General features: G+C 41.8%; 1 protein-coding gene across 11 annotated transcripts in view; it reads left to right on the top strand.

Moving 5' to 3' along the window:
* Positions 1–2115: 2115 nt before the first annotated feature.
* The window catches only part of STAC (SH3 and cysteine rich domain), a 147348-nt gene continuing 122527 nt past the window's right edge, over positions 2116–26936 (top strand). For 2 of the 11 annotated variants that reach the window (XM_057315907.1, XM_044383279.3), the window contains exon 1: positions 2131–2425. In XM_057315907.1, the coding sequence (XP_057171890.1) occupies positions 2315–2425 (111 nt within the window). In that variant the 5' untranslated portion in view covers positions 2131–2314. Of the gene's footprint in view, positions 2426–26936 lie in introns of all 11 variants that reach the window. The other 9 variants (XM_044383283.3, XM_044383282.3, XM_057315908.1 and 6 more) reach the window with 8 other exon arrangements.

Here is a 26936-nt window from a genome sequence, read left to right as displayed (position 1 = left end):
AGTGTACTTGCCCACCAAGATTGGAACTGCCCATTGACTCAGGGGGGCTTCACTTCCTCAGAAGACCCTTCTCTGGCCACAGACTTGTTCAGTCCTTGCATTTGTGCATACACATTAGATTCCTATACTTTATCACAGTTCATAAACGCTGTGTGTGTGTGTTTGTATGTGTGAGTGTGTGTGTGTGTGTGTGTGTGTGTGTGTGTGTGTGAGATTTAATTAATCTCTGTCTCTCTTTCACCAGGCTCTCCATTCCAGGACAATAGACTGAATCTATTGATGTTTTCTCTCTGCTCTATCATTATATTCTAGCACAATGTCTGGTACAGAAGAGATGTTTGATAAAGGTGTCTTGCTACTGTTGCCCTGTCATTGTGTGCTCTGCTTGTTGCTCTTGTGATTTGGGCTATTAGAATTTTCTATCTACTGAGCAATTAGGAATTGTGTTTTGAGGAGGGAAGAGCTGTGGCCATTTGAGTTAGCCAATCTGGCCTGGTCAAATGAGAAGCGAAGAGCCACTAGGGTATTTGGAGCTCTCTGAGAGCCAAATGCCCATTAAGAGCCTGGCACTTAGAATAGGAGCTTTCAATTGATGTCCAGGATAGAAAGAGTAATAGGTTCTTTCCAAAGACGTGAGCCAAGGTAAACATGCAGGACCAGATATATAATTCACAGGGTCCAGTTCAAAATGAAAATGCAAGGCCCCTTGTTCAAATATTATTAAGAATTTCAAACAGAGCCATAAATACAGAGAGAACAAACTGGTGGTTGCCAGAGGGGCAGGAGGTAGGAAGATGAGCAAAAAGGGTGAAGGCTAGTAAGAGGTACAGGCTTCCAGTTACGGAGTGCCTAAGTCACAAGGATAAAAGGTACAGCACAGAGAATATAGTAAGTGGTATTGTAATAGCATTGTATGGTGACAGATGGTGGCAACGCTTGCAGTGAGCATAATGAAAAGAGATGTCGAATCACTATGTTGTACTCTTGAAACCAATCTAATACTGTGTATCAACTAAATTACAATTGAAAAAAATTAAAAATAGAAGAATTTCAAGATGGTGATAGAAGAGCATCAAACCAAGTACAGGGTCCTGAGTGAGACTACACAGGTTGCACACCAATGACGCTGGCCTTACAAAATTTACAGATAATCAGGAAAATCTGGAACATAAGTTTACGATTTTCTGTTAGACAATTGAGGGAATTTTGTATTTATGAAAAAATAAGATCTTTTAAATATCCAGATATATTTCCTTTCCCTGCATACTGAGGTTGTGTCTTCAAAAAATAATGGATCCTTCTGTCCCTCTATCCAATTGGGCCATCTCTATGTTTCCAAAGGTTCTATTAAGGCAGACTGGTTTGCTCCTCCGTGAACAGCCCTGAACTCCTCGCTGTACTGACTCACCCAGTTGGTTCTTCAGCCATGCCCAGCTGACCTCCATCTGAGGCTTCAGAGTCCAAACGGCATGGATTTTGAAGCCAAAATGGGTTCCAATCCCAGCTCCACTATTTATAGTTCAATGACTTAAAGCAAATTCCTTAGCTTCCCTAGAATCTCGGTTTCCTCGTCTATAAAACGTAAGCGATGCTACCCAGCCCAAGAGGTTTGCCGTGAGGATTAAATATTGTAAAAAGCTTAGAGGGCTGAGCACAAAAGCACACAACAAAATGAGGACACAGCCTCGTTGCATTTTGCCTCTGCTTTAGCCCAAAGCTGAATGGGGGAGCGCGGAGTGCCTTCAAGAAGGGGAACCCCAGCTCTCCCCGTTCTCCGTCACTGAGCCCTATAAATAACTTAGCTAAGTCACCGTCTCCCTTGGAGTCGCTGTTCCTTAGGGTGAGGAATGAGGGTGGTGTTGCGGGTGGTCCCTCCTGGCTGAATCCTTCCCGGGTTTTCTCTTCCTTCCACTACCGCTCCTACGGAACCCCTCGCTCGGGTGGGCGCCCGCGCGGCCTGGCTGCAGGACCCCTCGGCCGCGGCCCCCACCCGTCCCCCGCCTCCCGGCGGCCGCCGCGCAGCCCCGCCCCGCCCCGCCCCGCCGCCCCGCCTCCCCCACGGCCGGCGAGCGCTCCCGAGCCGCCCGTCCGCTGCCGGCTGCCAGTCCCGCCAGTGCGCTGGCCGGCGCGGGGCGGCGGGCGTGCGGGGCGGGCGTGCGGGACGGGCGTGCGCACGGGAGAGGTCGGGGGAGGGCGCGTGGGCGGCTGGGAGAGGATGGGAATCCCTGGGACCCGCCGCTGAGCTAGCCCGAGCGGCGGGAAGGCCAGCCTCGCTGTTCCTCCGGGAGCCTAACACCGTTCCCGCGCCGCCACGATGATCCCCCCGAGCGGCGCCCGCGAGGACGGCGTGGACGGGCTGTCCAAGGAGGCGCCGAGCGCCGAGCAGCCACCCTCTCCTGCATCCACCAGCAGCCAGGAATCCAAGGTACCGCGCACACTTGCCCCAAGAAAACATGAACTCACTCTCCTCCTGTCCTTCTCTCGGTCCACCTTCGTTTCCCCCGAACTGGTGCCAACGCCAGCGGGAGACGTGCCCCTAGTGGGACCCGGTCTCCCCTGAGACTCGAATGTGGGGCAGGACTCGCTGTAACGCTGCTGGACCACGTCGCGTGGACCCAGCCTCCTGCCCACACAGACCCGAGGCTGCTCTGGCTTCTCCCCGCAAGCACACGTTGGTTAGTGCGCACTGACTCTGGGCTCAGAGACCGCTTTTCTGGGTGGTTGGTGGCATGGTGGTTCTGTGCTTTCAGCCCGCTGGTGTCCAAGCACGTGTAGGTGTTCAGCTGCTTCCGAAGGATGAAGTATGATAGCGAGGGATGCACCTCCAGAAAAGCTAGGGCACTTGGGGCCAGCAAAGGGTTGTCTGTGTCACAGGGGTCTCGGAGACTCTGCTTAATATAAGGGCTCACCCCTAACTTCAGAAGAGCTAAGCAAAGGGAAAAGCCGCATTCCTGGGAAAGTTGAGGTTCCTCCTGTGGAAGTTAATACTTGAAGAACTTACACTTGCTTCTATGAGTTCCACTAACACACACACACACACACACACACAAACACACACACACACACAGCCAGCGCCCCGCAGCACTTCTGCCACCGCTCCACTTCCTCTGAAACTCTTGTGGGGGCCAGGCACATGCCTGGAAATCTCTGAAGAGGATCAAGTAAAATGTGGCTGCTAGCAGTGACATGCATCTTAGCGGGGGCGGGGGGGGGGAGCGGTGAAAATCATAAGCTGGAGTTTCTGGTTATATGGATTTCTTTAAGTGCAGGGCTCCTGGCTCTTTATACAGATCTCCTTGTGAATTCCCCAGGCATCTTTGGAATGGTGGGCAGTTCTGTATAGGAGTGAAGGGAAGGGGGATGCCAGTTTGGAGGGCAGGTCAGATTGGGAAAAGAAAAGTCCCATCCCTCTCTCCCTTTACATACATCCCTAAAAGCCATTGACAAATCAGCAGGATCAAAATCACAGCCAAGTGGCTCTTGGTTTAAGTGATGCTGGGCACTGTACTCATCTCAGCCTCTTAAAGTTAACCATCAAAGAGAGCTTTGCATTTTCTTTATTTTATCTTATTTTTGTTCTGATAAATGTCTGATCTGGGGCATGTGTATGTCACCTTCTCTAAAACTCAGCTGGAAATGGGGGCAAAAGCCCCTCCTTCCAGAGTCGAAGTGAAGAATATGTGAAATGACCCAATGCAGTGTAAGGACTCAATCAATGTTTATCCTTTTCCTTCCTGAGATCAAGGGGATCCACCCCACCACAGATGATCCATTCCAAAGCTGTCTCATAACGTGCACACACATACCACCTCTCCTCTGACTGAAAGTTTCTGGGCATCTCATCATTGTCTATCATTGACCATCAGCCACCTAAGGGGTATGGGTTAGTGGCCTTTTCAAAGATGATCTTGTAGACTGTGAATGAATGCAGCAAAACTCAAGAGTGAAACTTTTTGAATTGGGCCTGTTGCTGTGCAGTAGGTGTGTTCTGGAAAGGGCTTAGCATTTGCGTATACAGCAGCATGTTTTAAACACACTATATGGGTTTGCTATTTATAGATATCCTGATGCAAATTATTTGGCAGAGCAGAAACTACATATGTAATACCCATAATTATCCACTGATTTATCTGACTATACTTTCAAATTTGTACATGCCAGTTTTTCTCAAAGTGGTCTACACACCTGAAGTGTGTGTATATGTTCTGAAATTTGCCGTGGTTTATGAAAACCATGTTTCTTAATCAGTGGAGATGGGCTGGGGGGGAGGGGATGGGCCATGAACCCCAGGAAATTGAATGCCAAATAGTGTGCCTGAATGTGAATTTTTATGGTGTAGCACTGGTGATGTTCTCAAAGGGGTCCAAGCTCCTCAAAAAAGCTCAGCTGCTGGGATGGAGGAATATGTGGTAAGGGGGCAGGAGGGCATGAAACAGGAGCAGAAGAAGGCTCTATTTATTCTACACCAGGAGTGACACATTTGAAAGCCGTTTATAGGGATCTTCCACCCTGAAGATGAGAGAATAGTAAGGAAAGTGTGAACAAGGTAATAGTAGTCATTCCACCTCACTCTTCTCAAATGATCTGTTTGTGAAAATACCACATGGGTTAGGCCTCCCTGGGCATTCAACTTCCGCAAGAAAGACTTTTAAAATTACCTTCTAAAAGACTTTTGTTCTCTCATTATAAGAGTAACAAAATAGTCTTTGTAGAAATTTGAAAATCCCAGACAAAAATAAAGAAAAAAAAATGACCCATTGGCTCACAATCCAGAGGCAACTACTGATAACATTTTTATCTATATCGCCCATCTTTTTTATAAGATCTATTTTTATATTTACCAACATAGTTGAAAGCGCTCTGGTCGGCATCTACTGAACGCTCTCTATGTCAGGTACAACTTGATTCTTCACAGTAACCCTATGAGGGAGATTGCCAGTTTCTTTGATTTTATGAATAAGGAAGCAGAAGCTCAGAAAGGTTGGGTGACTTGCCCAAGACCACATAGCTAGTTGAACGACACAGCTAGGACAGAGCCCTGGACAGCAGAGCCCTGGAGCCCAGCCCTCCACCACACAGCCCTCTGCCATGCTTGTGTACTGTTTCACTTTCTCCTGGTTCCCCTAACATCCTAACCAAGTATTTCACATGCCACTCAAAGTCATTTACAGCAGTATTTTGTTCTTGTCTTAAGAAATCTTTGAAAATGAATTGAGCTCATGTGCAATGGTTAAAGACCAATTTTTGTCTAGTTTCTTTGTGTTTGGTTTTGCTACTCTTTCTCCAAAAATATACTTACGGAGATAATTAAATGTAATGTCACAGAAATATCTGGAAAAGGTGGTCACAATAAACCCTTTAGTGCAGAGAGTCCATTAGGAGAGGAGGAGGATGGTTCAGTGCCCTGAGCTCATAGCATGTTTCCAGAAGTCCGTTTCCTTTGCAGATTCTTTGGAACGCTACATCATAGATTATTGGAGTTGGAAACCTTAGAAATCATCTACTCGGAGTATTTTTTAAATTATGGATAATTTTTACTGTGTAAATTTATTGTAGTGTGGAAAATTTCAACATACACAAAAGTAGAGAAAACAGTATGAAGAGCAGTCATGGAACTAATCACCTGGTTTCACCAATGACCAATGGATGACCTTGTTTCATCTGTCATCCCCTACACCACCATCCCTCCCCAGATAGCTGGATCAGTTGAAAGCAAATTCCAGACATCAATTCATTTCACCCATAAATCTTTCGGTTGCATCTCTAAAAGATAAGGGCTTTTTGGTGAGCATGACTACAGTTCCATTATCACATATACCAAATGTCTTCAGTCAAGGGTTAGTATGTTCTTTGGGGTTCCACGAATGGTCTTTGGAAGATCCGTGAACCACCAGAACCGGCATTCAGAATTGTGCAGTCATATGCAGACGTACATCGCCTGTGGAAAGGATCCATAGCTTGTATCAAATCAGTAAAGTATCGATAGCCCTTAAAGTTTGTTTAAACGTCTTCTCTTTTCTCTCTTGAGGACATTGAAGCCAAGAGAGACATAACGACTTGCCTACAATCACACATATTGTTAGCGGCAGGACTTCTATTTAGGAACGCTCTCTGGGACCTTGGATACCCCAGTACAATTTCCTCAGGGCATATTCCTGTAAACCGAAGTAGTAATGTAGTTTATGTGGTTTTCTTTTTCATAAAATTAGTTGAACTGAAAGAATGTGAAAGCCACCCCTCTGTCTTTCCACTAGCTATTCCAGAAAGACCACAGCCTTATTTGTTTTTTAAGTGCCGACAGAGACTGTCGAATACTAAGAAAAATGTTCAGCATCCCTTATTTCAATGAATACCCCTTCTCCTACTGACTTATTGACAGCATAGAGCTCTTACTCAAGTCTAAAATGAAGGTTTTGTGTGGACGCCCTTTGACATCACTTACATGGCCCAAGAGATTATAGGTTTCAAGGTCCAATAGCCAAGAATTGAGATCTTTTCTTATCAGTTGCCTTGTGACTCTGGGCTAGTTGCCTAGCCTTGCTGAGCCTCAGCTTCCTAATCTCTAAAATGGGGATGCTAATACCCAGCTGACATGGGTGTTTTTGTAAGGCCTGTGACCTTAGGCCTTATGTAAGGCCTATGTTGTAAGCATATATAAGCATGTGACATTATTTGCTTTCTCTTCCTGCTTCACATTAGATGACTTCTATCCCTAGCCAACCCCAGATGTCATCACTGGCATCATTTCACTGACCAAAACTGATGATCCAATAGTATAACTGAGTTTTCCTCCCTTTGGACTTTACTTAAGCTGTTGAGTGCAGAGAATTTTCACCTTGGCTGTTTTGCATCCCCAGGAAGGTAAGCTATTGACTCACCAGCCTGTGGCTTCAATTTTGAAAGGATGATGTAAGCCACCTAGTAGCCCATAGGAGCCATGGACCAAGGAGTCCCCTCATCCCATAGCTGTCTTTGAATCTGGACTACCATCCAAGCTAGGGAGAAGAAATCTCTTAACCATAAGGATGTGTCCTGCATCTTCCAGAAAGGTGTGTGTCCACCAATCAGCAATTATTTATTGAGTGCCTACTTTGTGCCCAGTGCATCTCATACATATGTGAAGCTATTGTTGATAAGGAATTTAACTTCTACTCAGGGGAGAAGATGAAAGAAAATGGAACCTTGGCCTTGCATTCAGATCCCTTGAAGAGTCCAGTCCATTGGTTAGACTGCTAAATGGAAATCTCTGATCAAGGTTCCCAAGCATCAGTATTGTTTTAGAGCTTCCTTGATGATTTCATTGTGCAGCCAAGTTTGAGAAACACTGATTTAGACTATAAGAATTGTAGACTGTCAAAGAAATTAAATAGAGAATAAGGGGCGCCTGAGTGGCTCAGTCGTTAAGCTTCTGCCTTCGGCTCAGGGCGTGATCCGGCGTTCTGGGATCGGGCCCCACATCGGGCTCCTCCACTGGGGGCCTGCTTCTTCCTCTCCCACTCCCCCTGCTTGTGTTCCCTCTCTCGCTGGCTGTCTCTATCTCTGTCAAATAAATAAAAAATCTTTAAAAAAAAGAAATTAAATAGAGAATAAGAATTCAGTAAGACCTGTAGACTGTCAGATCTCTTCTTTCTAGGCACAGTACCTGAAGGAATCATTTGTAGTTAGTCTTTCTTCTTTCCCTTCCCATTTATCATTCAGTGCAAAGGAATGGCTCTAGCAACAGTGACCAGCTATTCACCTCCATGTTGCCAAATAATCTTAAGCATTTCTCAGATGCAGCTGGATTTACAAGGGTAGCTATGCCCTTATTAAGTTATTTTCATAATCATAAAAATAATAAGTACTCAATGTAGAAAACTGGAAAACAGAAAATTGTAAAGAAAAATTTCTTTATCACACAACAACTTGGAGATAAGGATGGTTACATTTCTTGCTGTATTTCTTTCATTTACATTTCCTTTACACATGCACACACACACACTTGAAACAAAATTGGAGCAGTGTATACATAAGCGCATGCTGTACTTTTTCTTCTGCCTGATGTTATGCATAGTTTCCTTATACTCTTAGATAATCAATAACATGAATATTCAAAATGGTATAATATTCTACTTTGTTGTTATACCACATCTATTCCGCAGTCCCTTCTGACTGCATATTTAGGTACTTTCTTACCATTCACATATTTTAAAATATTAAAATTCACATCCTGATACATAAACATTTTATTATATTTCTGACTAGTTTCATGGGAGGTAGAATTGCTGGGCCCCGATATAAACACTTCTAAGTTCTTTTATTCTCATTGACACAGTGCTCTCAAGAAAAGCTATACCACAGCTTTTTACTTCTTAGTCAACTTTGATTGAAATATGACATCATACCAAAAAGTGCACACATTACAAGACTCCAGCTTAATGAATTTTCAGAATATAAATTTTGCTCTGTCTACAACCAATGCAGAAATCAAGAAATAGAATGTTACCAGCTCCCCAGAATCTCCCTCAGTCTCCCTTCTATTCCTGCCTTCCCAAAGGTAAACAATATCCTGACTTCTAACAACATAAACTAATCTCAGTTATTTGAACTTTATATAAATGCAATCATATAGGGTATACTCTTTGATGCCTGGCTTCTTTCAGTTAGTATGTGATGAGAGTCATCTATGCCATTGCATGTAGCCGTAGTTTCCCTTTTCATTGCTGTATAGCATTCCACCCTGTGAGTACTTCACTGTTGATCTATTCTGATGATGGGCATTTGGATCGTTTCTTGGTTTTGGCGGCTGTGGTCATTCTTATAGATATCCTTTGTGGCACATCTGTTAGGTGAATACCTAGGAGCAACATTTCTGGGTTGTAGGGCATACCATATAGATATTGCCAGCTTTCCAAAGTAGCTATACCAATTCATACTCCCTCTAATGGTTGTTATGTTATGTTGTGTTATGTTATGTTATGTTATGGTTGTTAGGCCTTTCTGTGTTCTGTTTATGAAATCTTTGCTCACCCCAAAGACATGAAGGTATTCTCCTATATTATTTCCTAGAAATGTTGCTTTGCCTTTCACACATAAGTTTATAATCCATTTGGAATCACTTTTTTGGTATGGTGAGAGATAGGGGTCAAGATTCAATTGCACGGCCACCTTTGCTCTTCTAGTAATATATACCACTCAAGAGTGTTTGCTTCTGGGATGCCTGGGCAGCTCAGTCGATTAAGTGTCTGCCTTCAGGTCAGGTCATGATCCCAGCGTTCTGGGATCAGATCTCCCATTAGGCTCCTTGCTCAGAGGGGAGCCTGCTTCTTCCTCTGCCTGCTGCTCCCCCTGCTTGTGCTCTCTCTCTCTCTCTCTCTCTGACAAATAAATAAACAAAAACTTAAAAAAAAAAAGAGTGTTTGCTTCTGCAGGTATCCCAGCGCATCATTAGCTGAGAACATAATTTTATGTTACTTTTTCAGTTTGGAGGTTCTCAGACCAAATTGTGTTGTATAAATTTGAGCCTCAAATCTATGTGAAGGCAGATCTGTGATTATGAATTCTCAGGAAATATGTATATATGTATGTATGTGTATTCTGCTTTATGGCTATGCTAAGATTTCTTTATCATCAACCCAAGATGCTGAGAAATTTGTTTCTAGATCATTCTTTCTTTCTTTTTCAAGTCTTCACTCTATTTAGGCATCAAAATCCAATCCCCTAGGTTTTTTTTTAAATTTGTGGTAAAATATACATAACGTACTATTTACCATTTTTACTGTTTTTTAAGTGTACAGTTCTTTGACATTAAATACATTCTCATTGTGAAACCATCACCACTATCCATCTCCAGAACTTTTGATTCTTCCCAAACTGAAACTCTGTCCCCATTAAACAGTTATTCCCCATCTCCTTTGCCTCCAGCCCCTGACATCACTCTTCTACTTTCTGATCCTCTGAATTTGACTACCCTAGCTACCTCATATCAGAGGAATCACATAATATTTTTCCCTTTGCGATTGGCTTATTTCACTTAACATAAATCTTCAAGGTTCATTCATGTTTTGGTATATGTCAGAATTCCCTTCCTTTTAAAAGCTAAAAATATTCCTTTGCGTGGATATATCACATTTTTTTGGAGCTAACAGATTTTGCTATTTTTTCAATAGGAGAATATTTTAGATCATTCATAAATTATTATTTTTTATTTTCTCACTTTATGAAATTCTTCTTTCCCGGTTACACTAATCCACTTACCCATCAATGGACATTTGGGTTGCTTCCACCTTTTGACTATTGTGAATAGTGCTGTTATGGACTTGGGTATGCGTATATCGGTTCAAGCCCCTGCTTTCATTTCTTTCAGGTATATGGCCCAAAACATTATTGCTCTATTTTACGGCAATCCTTTGTTTAATTTTTTGAGGAATCATCATATTGCTTTCAGCACTGGCTGCACCATTTTAGATCCATAGCAGCAATACACAAGGGTTCTAATTTCTCTACATCCTCTCCAACACTTGGTATTTTCTGGGTTGTTTTTGTTTTTTTTTTAATCCTAATGGGTGTTAAATGGTATCTCATCATGGTTTTTATTTTGTATTTCCCTAATGATTAGTAGAGCAACATTTCATGTGCTTATTGGCCATTTGTATATACTCTTTGGAGAGCTGTCCGTTCAAAGCCTTTGCCCATTTTTTAACCAGATTCCTTGGGTTTTTTGGTTATTAAGTTGTAGCATCACAGCCTTTTAAATCAGAACATTTGAAGGACAAAGATACATGGAATTTTCTTATTGTTTTAATTACATTTATTTACACAGAGGATTATTTTTATGTTTTAAAAAATATTTGTCTTTTTTCTTTTGCATATTATCTGCTCATGTCCTTTTCCATTTTAATAGAACATTCACCCATTTCCTATTGATTTTTTAAAACTTCCTTATACATATTTTTTTAATTTTTTTTATTATGTTATGTTAGTCACCACACAGTACTTCATTAGTTTTTGATGTAGTGTTCCATGATCTATTGTTTGCATATACCACCCAGTGCTCATTACAACATGTGCCCTCCTTAATACCCATCACCGGCTAACCGGTGAAGCCATAGCTAAATGTTTTAAAAAACAGTTTTAAAAAATCTTCTTTATAAATATTAAAACCGTGATCTTTTATATATGTTGCAAACCTTTTCCCAGACTGAAATTTGCTTTTTGATTTTATGACATTTTCAATATAGAAGATTTCTTTTGTCATGTTGTTAGATGTTTCAGTTTTATTTAGCTATGGCTTCTTTTTTCCATTTATATTTAGAAAGGTCTTCCCCACTCTGGAAGCAGATAAATATTAACCTGTTTGTTTCTCTAGATCTTTAATATATACTTGTTACTTTTATCACCTTAATCCATCTGAAATTTTTGGTGTTATGTGGTATGGGAGAACTCTAATTTTTTTCCCCTAATGATTACTAAGTATTTTTAAAACCATTTATTGAATAATTCATTCTTTTTTCACTGATTTGAAATGTTACATTTATTATGTAATAAATGCTAATATGTACTAGGTTCTCCTTTAGAGTCATCTGTTATATTCTAAGGATTTTGCATGTATTACTATACAGTACTTTGGTGTTACTATTATAACATTTTAACCATTGTAGCTTTATAATAGATAATTGGTAATACAAGTACCCTCCTGGGAGTTTTATTTATTTAGCTGCACACCTTTCTGTTTTTCCATCAAGTCATAAAAATAATATTTTGGAAATAACTGCATGAAACTTTTAAGATCATTTCAGTGAAATCTTTACTAGTAATGGGATTTCTTATCCAGGAACATAGTATATATCTTTAGGTATCGACATACATTTTATGACACTCATAAAACCCTTGGGAGTTTTCCTCAAATACCTTTTGCCCAATTCTCTGTTAGCTATTGTTTGGGTGTTTTATACTCTGGGTTACACTTATGAACCATCTCTTTTATATTTTCTAACTGCTGAGAGCTGACATATAGGAAATCTGTTTCATATTAATTTTGTAATCTAAGATCTTCCACATTCCATTTCTTATTCATCAATAAAGAAATACAGTGTTGCTTAGCGGCTCAGAGCATGGGCTCTAGAGTTAGAAATAGCTGTGTTCAAATCCCACAGTGCCACTTTGGGATGCCACTTAATAAGCTTCCCTGTCCTTTGCATTCCTGAGCTTCACTATTCTTTCTGTAAAGTGAATACAATAATGCCCTTCTGCAGTATTGTTGTTAGGGTTAAATTAATTAGTGTATGCTAAGTGTTTAACACAGTGCCTGACACATAATAAATGTTAGCTATTATTATTAGATTATCATAATTTCTGCAATAAGAATTTCACCTCTCTAAATATAATTCTCATTCTTGGAGGTGGGGGAGTAGAGTACATTTGGAACAGGGGCTTATTGCACTCCCAAAATATGGTAAATATTAGTGGAGGTATTGAGCTAATACTGGATTACTTTAAATGCCAACAGTATTTTGCTGTCAGTGTGCATTCTCTGTAAGTGTTTATTGCACAGTGTTGGTGCTAAGGAGTGGTCTTAGCTCTCTTGTTTATCAACGCATTGTGGAAGCCACTGCAAATTTACAACATTCAGCCTGAGAGACATAAGGCGGTGCTTTGCAAATATAACTTCAAGACAAATCCACTTCCAACTAAATCATTCCTTAAGACCTCCTTCTATACAAATTCCAGACTTCCCACTCATGTTCACAATTAAACTGAGACAGTCTTTCTTGTTAAAGATGGGTAATGTTCTTAGCTTACTAAGAATTTCCATCAGGAATGGATGTGGAATTGTTTCAAATGACTTTTTGGCAAGTATCAAGGTAATCATGTGATTTTTTTTTTTTGGTCCTTTGGCCTCTTTATGTGATGGATTATATTTATAGATAGCCTAATATTATACCCTTCTTACGTTCCTGGAAAAGGTTCTACTTGGCCATGAGGATTTTCTTTTAATAAACTGCTAGGATTTGATTGCCAATACTTTATTATTTTTACATCTATATACATAAGGGAGATTATTCTGAAGCTGTTACTTTGTGTTCTTGGTCAGATTTTATTTTTAAGGATATGCCAAGTTTTAAAAAACAATTTGGGAAGATGTCCATAGATGCTTTCATTTGCTTTATTTTTGTTTTTTTCCGCGGAGCAATTTGTAGAACCCAGATCCCCTCTTTTGATGTTTGAAAAAAAAAAAAAAACCTGCCAATAATATCTAGACCTAGAACCTATTTAAAAATAAATTTTGAAAAACATTTCTTCAATTTTATTATTCTATTCCTTTTTAAAAAACAAATTGGCATGATTCAGGTTTGTTAATTTGTATTTTTCCATAAAATTATTCATTTCCTTTAAATCTTACTAACATTCCCGGATGAGTTATTATAAAATAGCCCTGGACTTTCCTTCAATCTCTTCCCATTCCCACTTTCTCTAGCGGCGTTCCCATGTACTCCTGTGCTGTGCACACCCTGTTTTGTAGTTCTCTGTATTTATATAGCATTAGCCCCTTAGATCTGGGTTGGAATCAGGAGAGTTAAACAGCAGTGCTCCTTCCTTTAATCTCTCACTCCTTTGATTCCCTTCCTAATGCTGGAACAGTTCCTTTCTGGTCCTTTGGGCTATCACTTCCTCCTCCAGCAGTCACTCAAATGTTGGTCTTCTCCAGCATCCTAGTGTCAGCCCTCAGCCCTTCTCACTCTTCATAATCTCTCTACATCTCTACTGGGACATGGTACGTATTTTAATATCACTCACCAGCTGATAACTTCCGAATCTGAATCCAACACAAATCTGAGCTCTAGACTGATCTATCCAGCTGCTTTTTGGACAGCCTGAGGCTTGATGCCCTCCATACCTTTTAAATTCAGGCTACTCTCAACCAAACTCATCATACTCAACTCAAATGCCAGCCCAGTTCTTCGTGTGTTCTCATCCATAGGTGAGCATCATCCGTGAAGTCAACCTTGATGACCCCCAGGGGGCCAGAGCAGAGAGGTTGATTGGCATCAGGTGGCCAAAGACAAAATGTCTGTCAGCCCCCAGAGGGTGCTTCACTGGTCTGAAAATGCAACTTGTCCGTGCTACCTTTTGGTAACTTTCCCATAGCTGATGTTCCAGTCAGCACATTTTCCTCAGGGCTGAGAGCAGCTGTGACCACAGAATAGAGGACTGAGGTCAGACACAAGAACAAGAGGCAAGAGGAGGGATCCAGAACACCCTGGGCTCCTGGGAATGCCACCATTCTTTGCCCTCCAAACCAACATGAGGGAAAGTAGTAAAAAGAGGTACTAGAGGTCCATGTGCCCCTGGCAGGGCGCCCCCCCTATCTCCAACACTCTCAGTTTTATCAGAACAGGGTGACTTGGAGAACTTGGAAAAGAATCCCAATAACCCCTCTTCCCCAGTGATGTTGGTCAACAGAAGAAGAACGAGATGGCAGAGCCCTGTCCTCTCACAGTGTGCCCTCCATACAGATGTGCACATCTGCTGATCCAGCCTGTCTGCTACCCTCCCCAAGGTCAGCATCCCCAGTTCTGCCCCCTGCAGCCCACTGTTCGGCAAAAGCCCAGGCAGTGGCTCTTTTCTCCTTCCATGGGCCTGGTAGTCGGGGAGGCGCCCTCACTACTGCTTCCAGACTCCTGACTCTCCTCATTAAACTCATAGCTTTAAAACCCATGTGCTCAGACTTCTCCCACTGCCAGCATTCCCCATCAGCTGCCAACCCCAGCGGGTCTCTCTGTTCCCCATGATGGCAGAGCCAGACCCTCTCTTGCTCATTCCAACCTCACCCCTGCCCTGATTGTTGGTGATGTTCATACACTGCAGATGACTCTTCCAAATACCTTGGCTTCTTCAGTCCTTAAACTTTTCTCCTCCTGAGGTCTTGTCTTCCATTTTCTTGCACATCACCACCTGCTTCCATGATCCTTCCCAAGACTTTGTCTGTGTAGTGGTTGTATCATCTCCAGAATCTCCCTTGTAGACTTCCCATTCTATGACGACCATCTGGCATCTTTCCATCTAATTCCTTCTGATACCTCTACTCCAAGAATATTTCAACCCCACCCGAGTATAAAATCCATTAACTGGGGAGCCTACCACCTTTTCTTTGTCCCCCACCCACTTTAGGTTCTCAGATTCTTTTTTGTCACGATTGTATTTACTCCCTTGCAAACACCCTGGACTCCCTTGCCTTTATGTGCCTTTGTTAAGAATCACCTACAGAAACCTCAGCTCTGCCTAAAGCCAGTTTCCCACCTACTCCATACCCACACTTCTGGAGAAAGTAGAGAAGACAGATAATAAACAAGGTGAAAAATGCATATTATTTCAGGCAGTGATAAGGCTACTTACTTAGAAGAGAACAGTGTGGAAGCAGGGAGCATGAGGAGCTATTTTACTTCTGTGATCAAGGAAGTATTCTATGAAAAAGTGACTTGAGTCAGAGACTGGAATGGAGTGAGGGTATGAGCTGTCATTTCAAGATTGAAGGCAAGAGGAGAGTAGGGGAGAGATCTGAGCAAAGCCCTGAGGTGGGAACAAGTTTGCATTTTTGAGAAGCAGCAAGAAATCTTGGGTGCTTGTTCCTGAGTGCTGAGTCCAGAAAGCTAGACTCACCTCTACAGAGTCCAAAGACTAGAACTGTACTGTCCAATATGGTAGCCATTAACCATGTGTGACTACTTAAATTTAAATTTATTAAAACTAAAAATTCAGTTCTTTAGTCATACTGGCCACATTTCAAGTACTTATAATCACCTGTGACTAGTGGTTACTACATTAGATGCCATAGATTATGGAACATTGTTCTCATTGTAGAATATTCTTACAGACAGCACCAGATAAATCCTGTGGACCTTTAATGGCCGTGCTAAGGAATCTGGATTTTGCTCTAAGTTTGAGAGACTACCACTTGAGAAAGCCTAGGAGGAAGTGGATCTGGACTGTACATGGTTTACATTTTACAAAGATTTCTGTAGCTACTACCTGCAGTGGGACTACAACATAGCAAGAGGGGAAGTAAGGAGGCCAGTTAGAAAGCAATGGTAGTCCAGATTAGGGAGAATGGTATCTTAGACCAGGTATTAGTTAGTGGAATAGTTAAGAAGTAGTAAGTTTCAGGATATATTTTGAAAGTAGAATCAATGAGATTTGCTATGAATGCAATACGAAGTGTGAGGGAGAAAGAAGAACCAGGGATGCTTCCTAAAAAGTGAAAGGGAGGAACACAACATTTTATGATCCACAAAGCCCTGTGCAAATGTGACTGGGTAGTAGTCACAATAAACTTCAAAAACATGGGGCATGAATTTAATCTTATGGATGACCTTTCAAGGGTGGAGACGATATGATTGGCTTGACTGATTCTGCATACAGGGAAGTTGATGAGTTCAGATGAATGTCTTAGAAGCCGGGCAGAGGGAATCAGATTTCAAGAGTGAAGATGAGAGGAGCCATTAATGTTGCCGCAGCAAAGTGAAAGATGGATTGGCATGGAGAGAACCTAAACCAGGGAGGTGAGCAATCCAGTCTTAAGAAAACACAGAGGGGAAATGGGAAGGAAGAGGAAAGAGCAAGCATGAGAGGACTTTCAAAGACAAGGGAAAGTGTCTGGTTCCTCCATAGAGAGCTGTCTTCACAGAGCTTGCACAGGGCTGGAGGCTGGGTTCACCCATGAGGACCCTTACCTGGCCAAACACTCCACAGTCAGAACGAATGGCTGAATACTTGAGTGGCAATTCCAAGATCAGAGCCAGAAACATGGAGACAGAGAATATCCCAATGGGTGAGATAAGAAGGCAAGAGAGCATAGAGCTGATGCTAATAGTAAAGAAAATCAGATGTAGGATGGAATGAGTTCCAGAGTCCTCAAGAATCAAGACTGTGAACTTCACTGCTTCACTGAAGCTTCTCAGACAACTGTTGTCTGATGACCTCCATGGCCCAGGCAACATAGCATAGAGAAGGGCCAGAGTCATCCAACAAGAAAATACTTTGATTCTTGGCTTCTGTAAGCATGGGCCATCTCTCCATAAAGCCAAAAATCAGGTGAGGAGCAAGGAGAAAGACCATGGATTCGAATAATTTCCCTCAATCAGGGAGTCTTTCTGGTAAATAATCGTTATTATCTCTGGAATAGAAAAATCTCCCTGATTATAGTTTCAGCGGAAGCCTGTTTCCTCCCTTCCCCCATTAATCTTACTCTAAAAGTGCAATGGAAGTCTCCACCCTGAAGTTCAATGAGCTTAATGAGATTTTTGAGACTGCTTTCTTTACTCATCTTTTTAGAAGATATTAAACCAAAGTTTCTTCAAGTGGGGTACAGGTGACTTAGATATACGTACAAAAGCCAATTATAAATTGGATCTCTGTTCATTTAACAATCTTTTCCCTATTGACTTTTATTAGGAAATTTGAGATGAAGTTCCTTGAAAAAATCATATGATACAAATGCAATCTTTTAAATTCGATTTATGATTGAAAAATGCTAGGGATGATTTTCTGATAACATTATTACTACTGTGCAAAGTTAGTTACTACTTTTTTGTTCCAGGAACATTTTCTTGGAGTTCCATATTTTGGGAAAAATGGGTTCTTTCCATCTCAAAGAAGCACCAGGAAACCTTGTCAGGCAAGGATGCTCAGGAAAGGAGTCATCCTGGACAGTCAAGCCTTCCTGATAACAGAGAACATGTCCTGTGATGTGCCAAGCATTTCCCAGTTGAGAATTCTGTTTGCAAATCTTTCTGTAATCGGGTTCACATTTCCCTGCTTTCAAAAGCAGAATATGCCACATGGAATTTCATTCACATATAAGAGAGCTACAAATGCTTTGTAAATTTCAAAGCAATTATACTGTTTTTGTAATTTACTTTTCCTAATTACTCAGGATTACCATTTTAAACAGCAGTTATTGAACTTTATGCAGATAGCAGAGTTTTTTTCCTTGTAACAACAACTCCACACTGCTGTGCTTTCCTGGATCTTGTGTCTAATTCTGACATTTTTCTAATTCTTCCTTCACCAAGACCATTTATCTCTGCAGACTACCTTGAGGCTTTTAACTTGTTCTTCTAATTTGCTTTTGTATTGAAAGCTAAATCATCAAACTAGTTGGAATTTCATTTTCCTTAAAACAGAATGGAAACTGAACCTAGTGGACTACCATGGAAAAAACTAAAGGATTTTTGGTTTTTAGGGGGTTTTTTTTGTTTTTGCTTTTTACTTAGTGATTGGTCTGGAAGTTCATCAGGCTTTGCTTACATATCCCAGTTCTTGGCTGCATTTTTTTTAAGTCAGTTGCTGAGTTCCTGATAGGTTCGCTATTTCTTAATTCTTGTTTAAAGGGGAAACTGATATCCATTTGTTTCATCAACACATTTTTACTGGATGCTCCATACGTTGGTCCACTTGTTGGTGATCATCCTTGGTGGACCAGATCTTCCAGTTAAAACATTTGAAAAGATAAATTCCTAAATATAAGGTTTCATTATTGTCAATTTCCTTGGAATGGATTTTTTTCTAACTGCTATATTGGACTGTATCTCTTCTACTCAGATATGTAGCCTATAAGTGACATGATCAAGATAAATGTTCCTTGAATAAGTTACATGAGGGGGAAAAAAAGAGCAAAAGGAAAAAATCATCCAGTTTACAAAATTTAAACATGCAGTTATGGTTCTTCTAATGAATGTAAGGAAGAACACAATATAAAATCAGGAGGCTTCATGTCAGATCACGACTCAACCCACTGAAACCCCTCAAACCCTCGACTGCAGATTCTTGCTGTGAATGATCTTTTTTCCAGAAGGAATAACTTCAATCTGGTTCTGGTAACCCAAATCTGGTTCTGATAACCCAAGTTCTCTAGAATTTCATGGGTTATATGAACTTGTCTGAGAAAGCAATATGCACTGTTTCATATGTGGCTTATTTGTTCTTGTGGTTAGAATTACTTTGGCAAAGTTCCTTTCATAGACTGTATATATGATGACCTTTGCAGACAGAAGGAAGTAAAACAACCTGATTCTCTAATTTAATAAATCATAGGGTCAAAGATGGGAGACATTTTAAACTTATATATCGGGAGCCAAGAGCAAAATGTCAGGCACTCCAGCTTCATGGCTGGACACTTCTGGTTAATTAGAACTTCACTTATAAGTTTGGCCACAGCCTAATTGGACAACTGCACAGAGAGCCTAAATCTCTTTAGAGTCTTAAAGCCCATGCATATGGTTCCCAGGCTCTGGACAGCAGCTGTGAGACAGACAGAGAGCCATTAGAAGACACAGCTTTGACCTCATTCCCAATGGTGAGACTCACCAAATCATCTAGGGCCAACTTAGAGAAAGCCTGCTTCCAGCGCATAAAGTTGCTGAAGTTACCAAGCTTCTATTTTTTTATTATTCCATTATCCTTCACCTTGATTTGGGGTCTCCAGAAGGTCCATGGAGTTCAGAAGCATGTAATTTATCGTTTTCATTTATTTTGGGGAGGGGAGGAGAGGGAGAGGGAGAGAGAGAATCTTAAGCAGTCTCTACGCCCAGCGCGGAGCCCAATACGGGGCTCCATCTCACAACCCTGAGATCATGATCTGAGCCGAAATCAAGAGTTGGTCACTTAACCAACTGAGCCCCCCAGGCACCCCCAGAAGCATGTAATTTATTGAGGGCATGCTTTCAGGAAAAACCTACAAGGAGGAGAGGAAGCAGGAGAGGGCAGGAGACAGGGCTAAACAAGAATGTAGCCTAAGCTGAAGTCTTCCCTGCTCTACAGTGGGGCTCTGGAGCACAAACTGCACCACAGAGTTGTCCCTGACTTAAGCCAATATGACAGGACTGTTTTACTCTGTATCTCTGTCTTTGGCCCCAGGGAGGGGGGGCAGTTCTTGCATAATCTCCCAGGGGAGACAGTTCCCATTAGCTGAGGCCAGTTCTCAGAAGAAAGAGTCCTCAGCAAACCAGAGCAGCTGTGAGATGCGTGTAGGGGCCCCAGGGGAGAGGACTTCGGTGGGGTACCAACGGCACCTGCCAGCTCAGCTCTCTACCTGTGCTGTGTCAGCCAGGGCAATTATTCCCTCTTTCATGCTCCGTATAATTAGGAATTTTGCTAACATTTTTTGGTCAAAAAAAGAGTGCTGCATTTGAAAAAAAGTCTGATAGACACCCAGTGAAAGCATATGAGAAATGCTGGCTATGGGAACTGGTTGCTCACCCCCTAACACAACACGCATCATACAGCAGGAGAGTAAGCCGGGGATCTTGGTGGAGATGCACCCCGATGGAATCTTGTATACCATGTCCCAGAAAGAAACAACACTTTAAGGAGAGGGATGCCACTTGTTGAGATTTGAAGTGCAGAAATGGCTAGAGGACAGGTGGCGCAGTTGCCTTGCTTCTCCAAGACCACCTTGGTGGTCTTATCCTCTAATATGGGCATCCTAATTTAGCCTTAGGATAAAGACCCCCTGAGAAACTTGAGAATATGGGGTACCTATCTCAAGACTCTTGGAAAGATTTTAGTTAAATTGATTCACACACATTGGCAGATTTTTATTTTATTTTTTTAATTATGTTCAGTTAGCCAACATATAGTACATCATTAGGTTTTGATGTAGTGTTCTACGATTCATTAGTTGTGTATAACACCCAGTGCTCGTTACAACATGTGCCCTCCTTAATACCCACCACCTGGTTACTCTGTCCCCCTACCCCCCTCCCCTCAGTTTGTTTCCCGGAGTCCATAGTCTCTCATGGTTTTTCTCCCTCTGATTCTCCCCCTTCAGTTTTCCCTCCCTTCCCTGGTGGTCCTCCGTGCTATTCCTTATGTTCCACATATGAGTGAAACCATATGATGATTGTCTTTCTCTGCTTGACTTATTTGACTTAGCATAATCTCCTCCAGTTCCACCCATGTCGACGCAAATGGTGGGTAGTCATCCTTTCTGATGGCTTGAGTAATATTCCATTGTATATATGAACCACATCTTCTTTATCCATTCATCTGTTGAGGGGCATCTTGGCTCCTTCCACAGTTTGGCTATTGTGGACATTGCTGCTATGAACATTGGGGTTCAGGTGCTCCTTCTTTTCACTACATCTGTATCTTTGGGGTAAATACCTAGTAGAGCAATTGCTGGGTCTTAGGGTAGCTCTATTTTTAACTTTCTGAGGAACCTCCATACTGTTTTCCAGAGTGGCTGTACAAGGTTGAATTCCCACCAACAGTGTAAGAGGGTTCTCCTTTCTCCACATCCTCACCAACATTTGTTGTTTCCTCACATTGGCAGGTTTTTAGACAAGTTCTTCCAACTGACTTTGAAGTCATGGACAAACTGAATTCCAACCTGGAATCAGTGCCTGGAACAGTCTGCCTGGATGGTGCCTCTAGGTTTAGCGGGTTTGAGCAGCCACTGTCAGTCCGGTGTCTCACACAAAATACGAGCACTCATGTTCAAGTGCTTTTGCGACTGTTGGGGGAGAGGGATAAGGAAAAGGAAGGGCTTGCTGTGCTTTAAAAGGGGGTGGAGATAATGCTCAGGTTTATAGGTGTAAGGCAACAGAGTAATAGTGACTGCCCTTTGGAAGCTTTCAAGCTCCAAACCCAGCATTAGACACTGTCTATTCATCATCTCCTCCTCTGCAAGGTAGGCAATTTCCCAATTTGACAGATGATAAGTAGCTGGTAAGTGTCAAATCTAGGTCATCTGATTCCATACCTGGACTCCCATGTTCCAGATTCAGATAGACAATAGATAGGTAAATAGATACAGAAATAGAAGTATATAAATAGATATGTTGTAATTGCTATTCATCTGCTGTCAAATGACCATTTGTCCATGTGTTATATAACTATTTGAGAGTGTTACTGGATGACTTTGAATCCTAGAGCATAGAAAATATAACGTGGAAGGAACATTTGAGACCATCACAGAAAATCCCATGATTTTAGGGTTGGGGAGACTGAGGCCCAGAGAGGTTGAATTCTTCTCGCATTTCCACAACAATCACTACAGCCCAAAGCCACAGGACAGACCATTTAGGCATTCACATTGGGTTAGGAAGCGTTATGAATACCTCCAAAGAATGCCAGAGAGCAGTTGGTTCCAAACACAATGTGCACCAGAATCACATGGGGGAGGGGGTGTGAAAACACAGATTACTAGACCCTACCCCCAGAATTTCTGATCTGGTCAGCCCGGGATAAGGCCTGAGATTTTGCAGTTCCAACACGGTTCAGCTGATGCTGACACTGTGAGCACAGAGATGCTTTGAGAACTAGTTCCACTGAAGTCACTGCTCCTCTGCATGCTCGTGTACTGTGCTCTGCGTATATCACCTTGTCTGTAATTATATACAGATGTTCTCTTGACTCAAGATGGTCTCCATGTATGCAAGGGCTCCGGCCATAGTGTCTATCAACCCACAGATAGCCAGAATTAATTCCACTGGCAGGAGGGAAGCACCAGGACCATGCTAGGTTGACCCAGCCTCTCTCGACTTCCCATACCCACTGCCTCCCTCCCCAGCTGTGGACTTGGATAAAGAAGGCAGAGGAGGTCAGCTTCATCACCGAGATTAACTTGCTGAAACTTCCAAACTTGTGCGTTCATTTTGAAACAAGCAGGGAATCAAGCCTCTAAGAAGGTTTCTATCCCTCCATTTTGCAGTCATATTAGCTTGTGAAAACCAGTCTCCCCTCTGGAAATAGAGGAACAGATGGCCAACTGAAGGTTCGTGAAGGAGGCAGGGGAACCTCCCAGCTATGCGTTTCCTTGGCAGGGATTTCACGTCCAAGTCCACGCACAGCATGAGCCTGCCTCTCCCAGCATATTCATAGGCATTTTCTTTTATGCTCAAGAAATACTCATTCCTTTTAAAGTCATAAACAAAAAGGTAGTAAGGTGCATCACTTCCAAAATCTGGCAGAGAGGTACCTTAAGAACCCAGACAGAAGATGGCAAGTGTGTCGAACTGGGTGGAGCTAGAGTCTGAGCTGCTGCAGGGAACCCAAGGCAGCCTGCTCGGACTGCTTCAGGGACATGGATGGAAGTGGAGCAGGGAGAGGGGCAGCCCCAGCCAGCTGTAGGACTCCAGAGCTGCTGCCTCCAGGCACCTGGGAACCTGCTCCCTCTGTCCACTGGGAGAGCAACAGGATGGATTCTTCGTGCATCGTATCCCAGCAAGCAAAGCCAGCCACATAACTTATGGGGTCTAGTGCAAAATGAAAGTAGGAGCTGCTTGTTCAAATGTTATGAAGAATTTTAAGACAGCAACAGCAGAGAATGAAACCAAATGCAGGGCCCTTTTAAGTGCAGACCCTGTGTGACCACACACAGACCCTGCAGTGGAGCTTGGCGGGGCAAGGGAGGGACAAGGACATTTCCCTAGGACTTGCTGTGCAAAGTGATGGATGCACAGCATTTCATTTATCCTCGTTTTACAGACGAGGAAACTGCAGATGCTCAGGAAAGTGAACCTGCTCGCCTTGAGTAATGTGGCTGCTCGGGACCTCCACTAAAATCTATATCCAGTCCTGGCGCTAAGTCCCAGTTGGCTGGCTGGTTGGTTGGTTGGTTTTACTTTTTCCACATCCACTTTCTTAAAGCAGTAACGGCTTGTAGGGCAAGCTCTTACGTCTGTTTTCAAATGTTATTCCCTCCAAAGCCAAAGTAAATATTTCATATAGTTTTTTTAATGAATGAAAAGATGAACAAATGGTGCAGATCCAGGTTCAGTTAAAAACAACAATGGCAGTAATAATGGTGGAAACATAGGAAAAGAAGAAGGAGAGGAGGTGAGAGAGAGGGGAAGAGTAAGAAGAGGGGAGAGAAGGCGGGAAGGGGGAAAGCTGGCATGCACCTACCGGCCTCAACTCACCATTCCCCATCCTTGTTTTATTTAATCCTCACGACAACCATCCCAAATAGACCTTGTTTCTATGCCGCCTTACGGATGAGAAGCTTACAGCAGTTGGTTAACTTGCCTGAGCTCTCCACGACCCGTAGTCTGCATGTAGCTGATGTACCACAGGCCATGTGTCCTGTGTCAGTGAGTCTTACAGCCCCACAAATGGCCAGTCTACTCTTCCCCTCCAGGGAGGCACAGCGAAGTCACTTTAGTGCAAATAGTAATGGCAGGTGCCATTTGCTGAGCCCGTTTACTGATTGCCTGCTATGCACCAGGTTTTTAAATCCTGTTTGTAATCCTTAGAACAATTCCCATGTTGTAGGTTAATATTCAATCCAAATGACAGGTGACCCAGCTGAAGCTGAGGAGGTAACTTGTCCAAGCAAATGGTCATCCCTGCTTTAAATGTCATTAAAGACTCGTCATTCTGAAACCGGACTGGGTGTAGGTGTTTAATTTTCTTTCCTTGCAAAATCCCATTCGTGTAGCAGAAACTATATATGAAAAGATGACATTGATAAGAGTGTGGGAAAACCAGAAAAGATAGCATCAGCAGACTGGAATTTGCGAGGAAATTGTGGAAGATTTGAAGCAGAAAGCATTGAGGTAATGGAGAAACCAGATGAGAGTAAACTTGTCCAAAGCAGGTTGTGGAGTCGGTATTTACAGACATGAGCACAGATGTTCCCAGGAGAGCCCCAGAGACTGAGTCAGCAGATGCAGAGAGCAGGGGTGGTCTCGGCAGGTCCCCAGGTAAGTCATGAAGAGCTGCCTACAGTACAGAGACTCCATCATTCCTCCTCATTCCCCAGGGAGGCAAAGAGCCAGAAGCACAGGCTCCCACCCGAGGTGAGCGCCTCAGGAGCTCTGTCTAAACAACCCAAAGCATTGGCCTGGGAGGTCACCCAGAATGGATTCAGGGGCCATGCAGAGGCGCAGAGCCCAAGATAATTCCAGACTTCAAAAATCATAACTACAAGAAGTTAACAAAAGAGAGCTCTATCCAGGAATAAAATGTATGAAAGCCTTCAGTTCTCAAAGTAGAAGCCTCCATATGTTGGCATTTGTGGGAGTCTCCATCCTGCCTCTTTGACCCCCCACTCATGTATCCTAAAGCAAAGGCTGTTTGTCAGCATTCCTGAGTCAGACAGATTCAGGGTACCACACCCCAGCTACCTATATGATCAAGCTAGCTCTTCACCCATAGATATGAACAGACAACTGAAGTATGAACAAGAAGGACCAGTGTACACTAACCCCGAGAAATGAGAGTTAACACAAGGATTATGGTTGCCTGTGAAAACTTTCCAGTTGGTATCTTCAGAGAGATTCAAATGCATTGTGACCATATCAAAAGAACAGGTTTCTATTTTAAAAAAATCAATGAATAGGAATCAATATTTGGAAAAATAAGATTCCCCCCTGCAAAAAAAATGCAAGTTCTCAAAAGTAGAATAAACAAATGTGAAGACTGAATCAGTAAGATGGAAGATAATGTAATCTCCCAAAAAATATAGCAAAGGAAAGGTAATTTATAAAAGTCTCATATTGAAAATAGAAATGAGGCCAACCATTCATCACCACTGGGAGAGGGCGACTGAAATGGAGGTGAGGAGGGAATTAAAGAAAAAGATATAGAAGAAAAAAATAAGAACAAAATGTTAAATTACGTAAAGGAAATGAATAGAAAGTTAAATAAAAGAAAATTAGATTTATATGTTCAGATTGAAAGGCCCCAATAAATGCCAAACAATACAAGTGTTTCTCATAACTAAGGAGAATGTACCCCAAAAAAGCAAGGGCAGTGAAACACAAATAAATATGTAACCCCCTTCTTTGACAGAAAGCAGGAGAAAATTGCCTGGACTCTACTGGTACAGAATCAATTGGAATTCCTGATTATCAAAAGATACCTAGTAAGCTGGGATTTATTTACTTGTTGAACAGTATCTACCAAAAAACCGCAGCTACTCAACATCGCTCTGGAACTTCCAGAATGGGAAATATACACAAGAATAAGTATTAGAAGTGGAGGCAAAAATGCCATTACTGGCAGTTGATAAGGACGTCTATCTGTTTAAAATAATCAGTTGAAACTCTTAATGACTCCTAAGAAATTTGGTATGCTACAAGCTCAAAATCAAAATGGAAAATCCATTCATTTTTCTTCGAACCAGCATTAACAACTAGGACATACCCAAGAATGTCTTTAGCAGGAAATGTGCAATCCAGTGTGAGGAACATGCAAGCATTATGGAAAGACAAATGAGGATATTTAAATAAATGAAAGGCATGACATTTTTTAGATAAGAAGACTCAATGTTGTAAAGATGTCAGTCCAACTCAAGTTAGTTCCGATCATATAAAAACAGGACGTTTTTTAAAAATGGCAATTAGCAAGTCCATTCTAATATCCTTCTTGGGGAATTAGTTGCAGGTTACTTAAACTTTCTTAGGCACAGTCTCTTCATTTGTAGTATTGTGATCATAATGAAACCTACTTCAAAGGGTAATTTTGAGAATTAAATGTAAGCACTTTAGCACTGTGCTGACCCACAGCGGACCCCAGAAATATTAGTTTTTATTATATATTAAGTGTACCTGTGCATTTGTGTATCCAAATATATATATGGTAATGTCCAATGAAGCAGTGCCTACAATAACAAAAATTAGGACAGCCCCAAATTGCCATTAATTTTATGATTACATACAACACACTGTATCCATAGCATGGAAAAATATTCATAAAATTTATGACATCTGTAATCCTATATGGAAAAAGCAAGTCACAGAAGAAAATGTGTAGGATAATTCATGTATTCAAGAGTATTGAAATATTAGATCAATAGGTGATTGATATTTTTAAGTACAAGTAAATATTAGTAACTTCACAGAAATTGTTCTGGGATCATGCATACCAAACTGTTGCCAATTGTTGTTTGCTGGAATATTAAGAATGGTGATAAAAATTATATAAAGTGATTTTCTTTCTTTATTATAAATACA

This window comes from Ursus arctos, unplaced genomic scaffold (assembly GCF_023065955.2).
Source record: "Ursus arctos isolate Adak ecotype North America unplaced genomic scaffold, UrsArc2.0 scaffold_20, whole genome shotgun sequence".
Classification (NCBI taxonomy): domain Eukaryota; kingdom Metazoa; phylum Chordata; class Mammalia; order Carnivora; family Ursidae; genus Ursus; species Ursus arctos.
The sequence above is the reverse complement of the archived record's forward strand: the minus strand, read 5'-3'. Positions and strand labels throughout refer to the sequence as shown.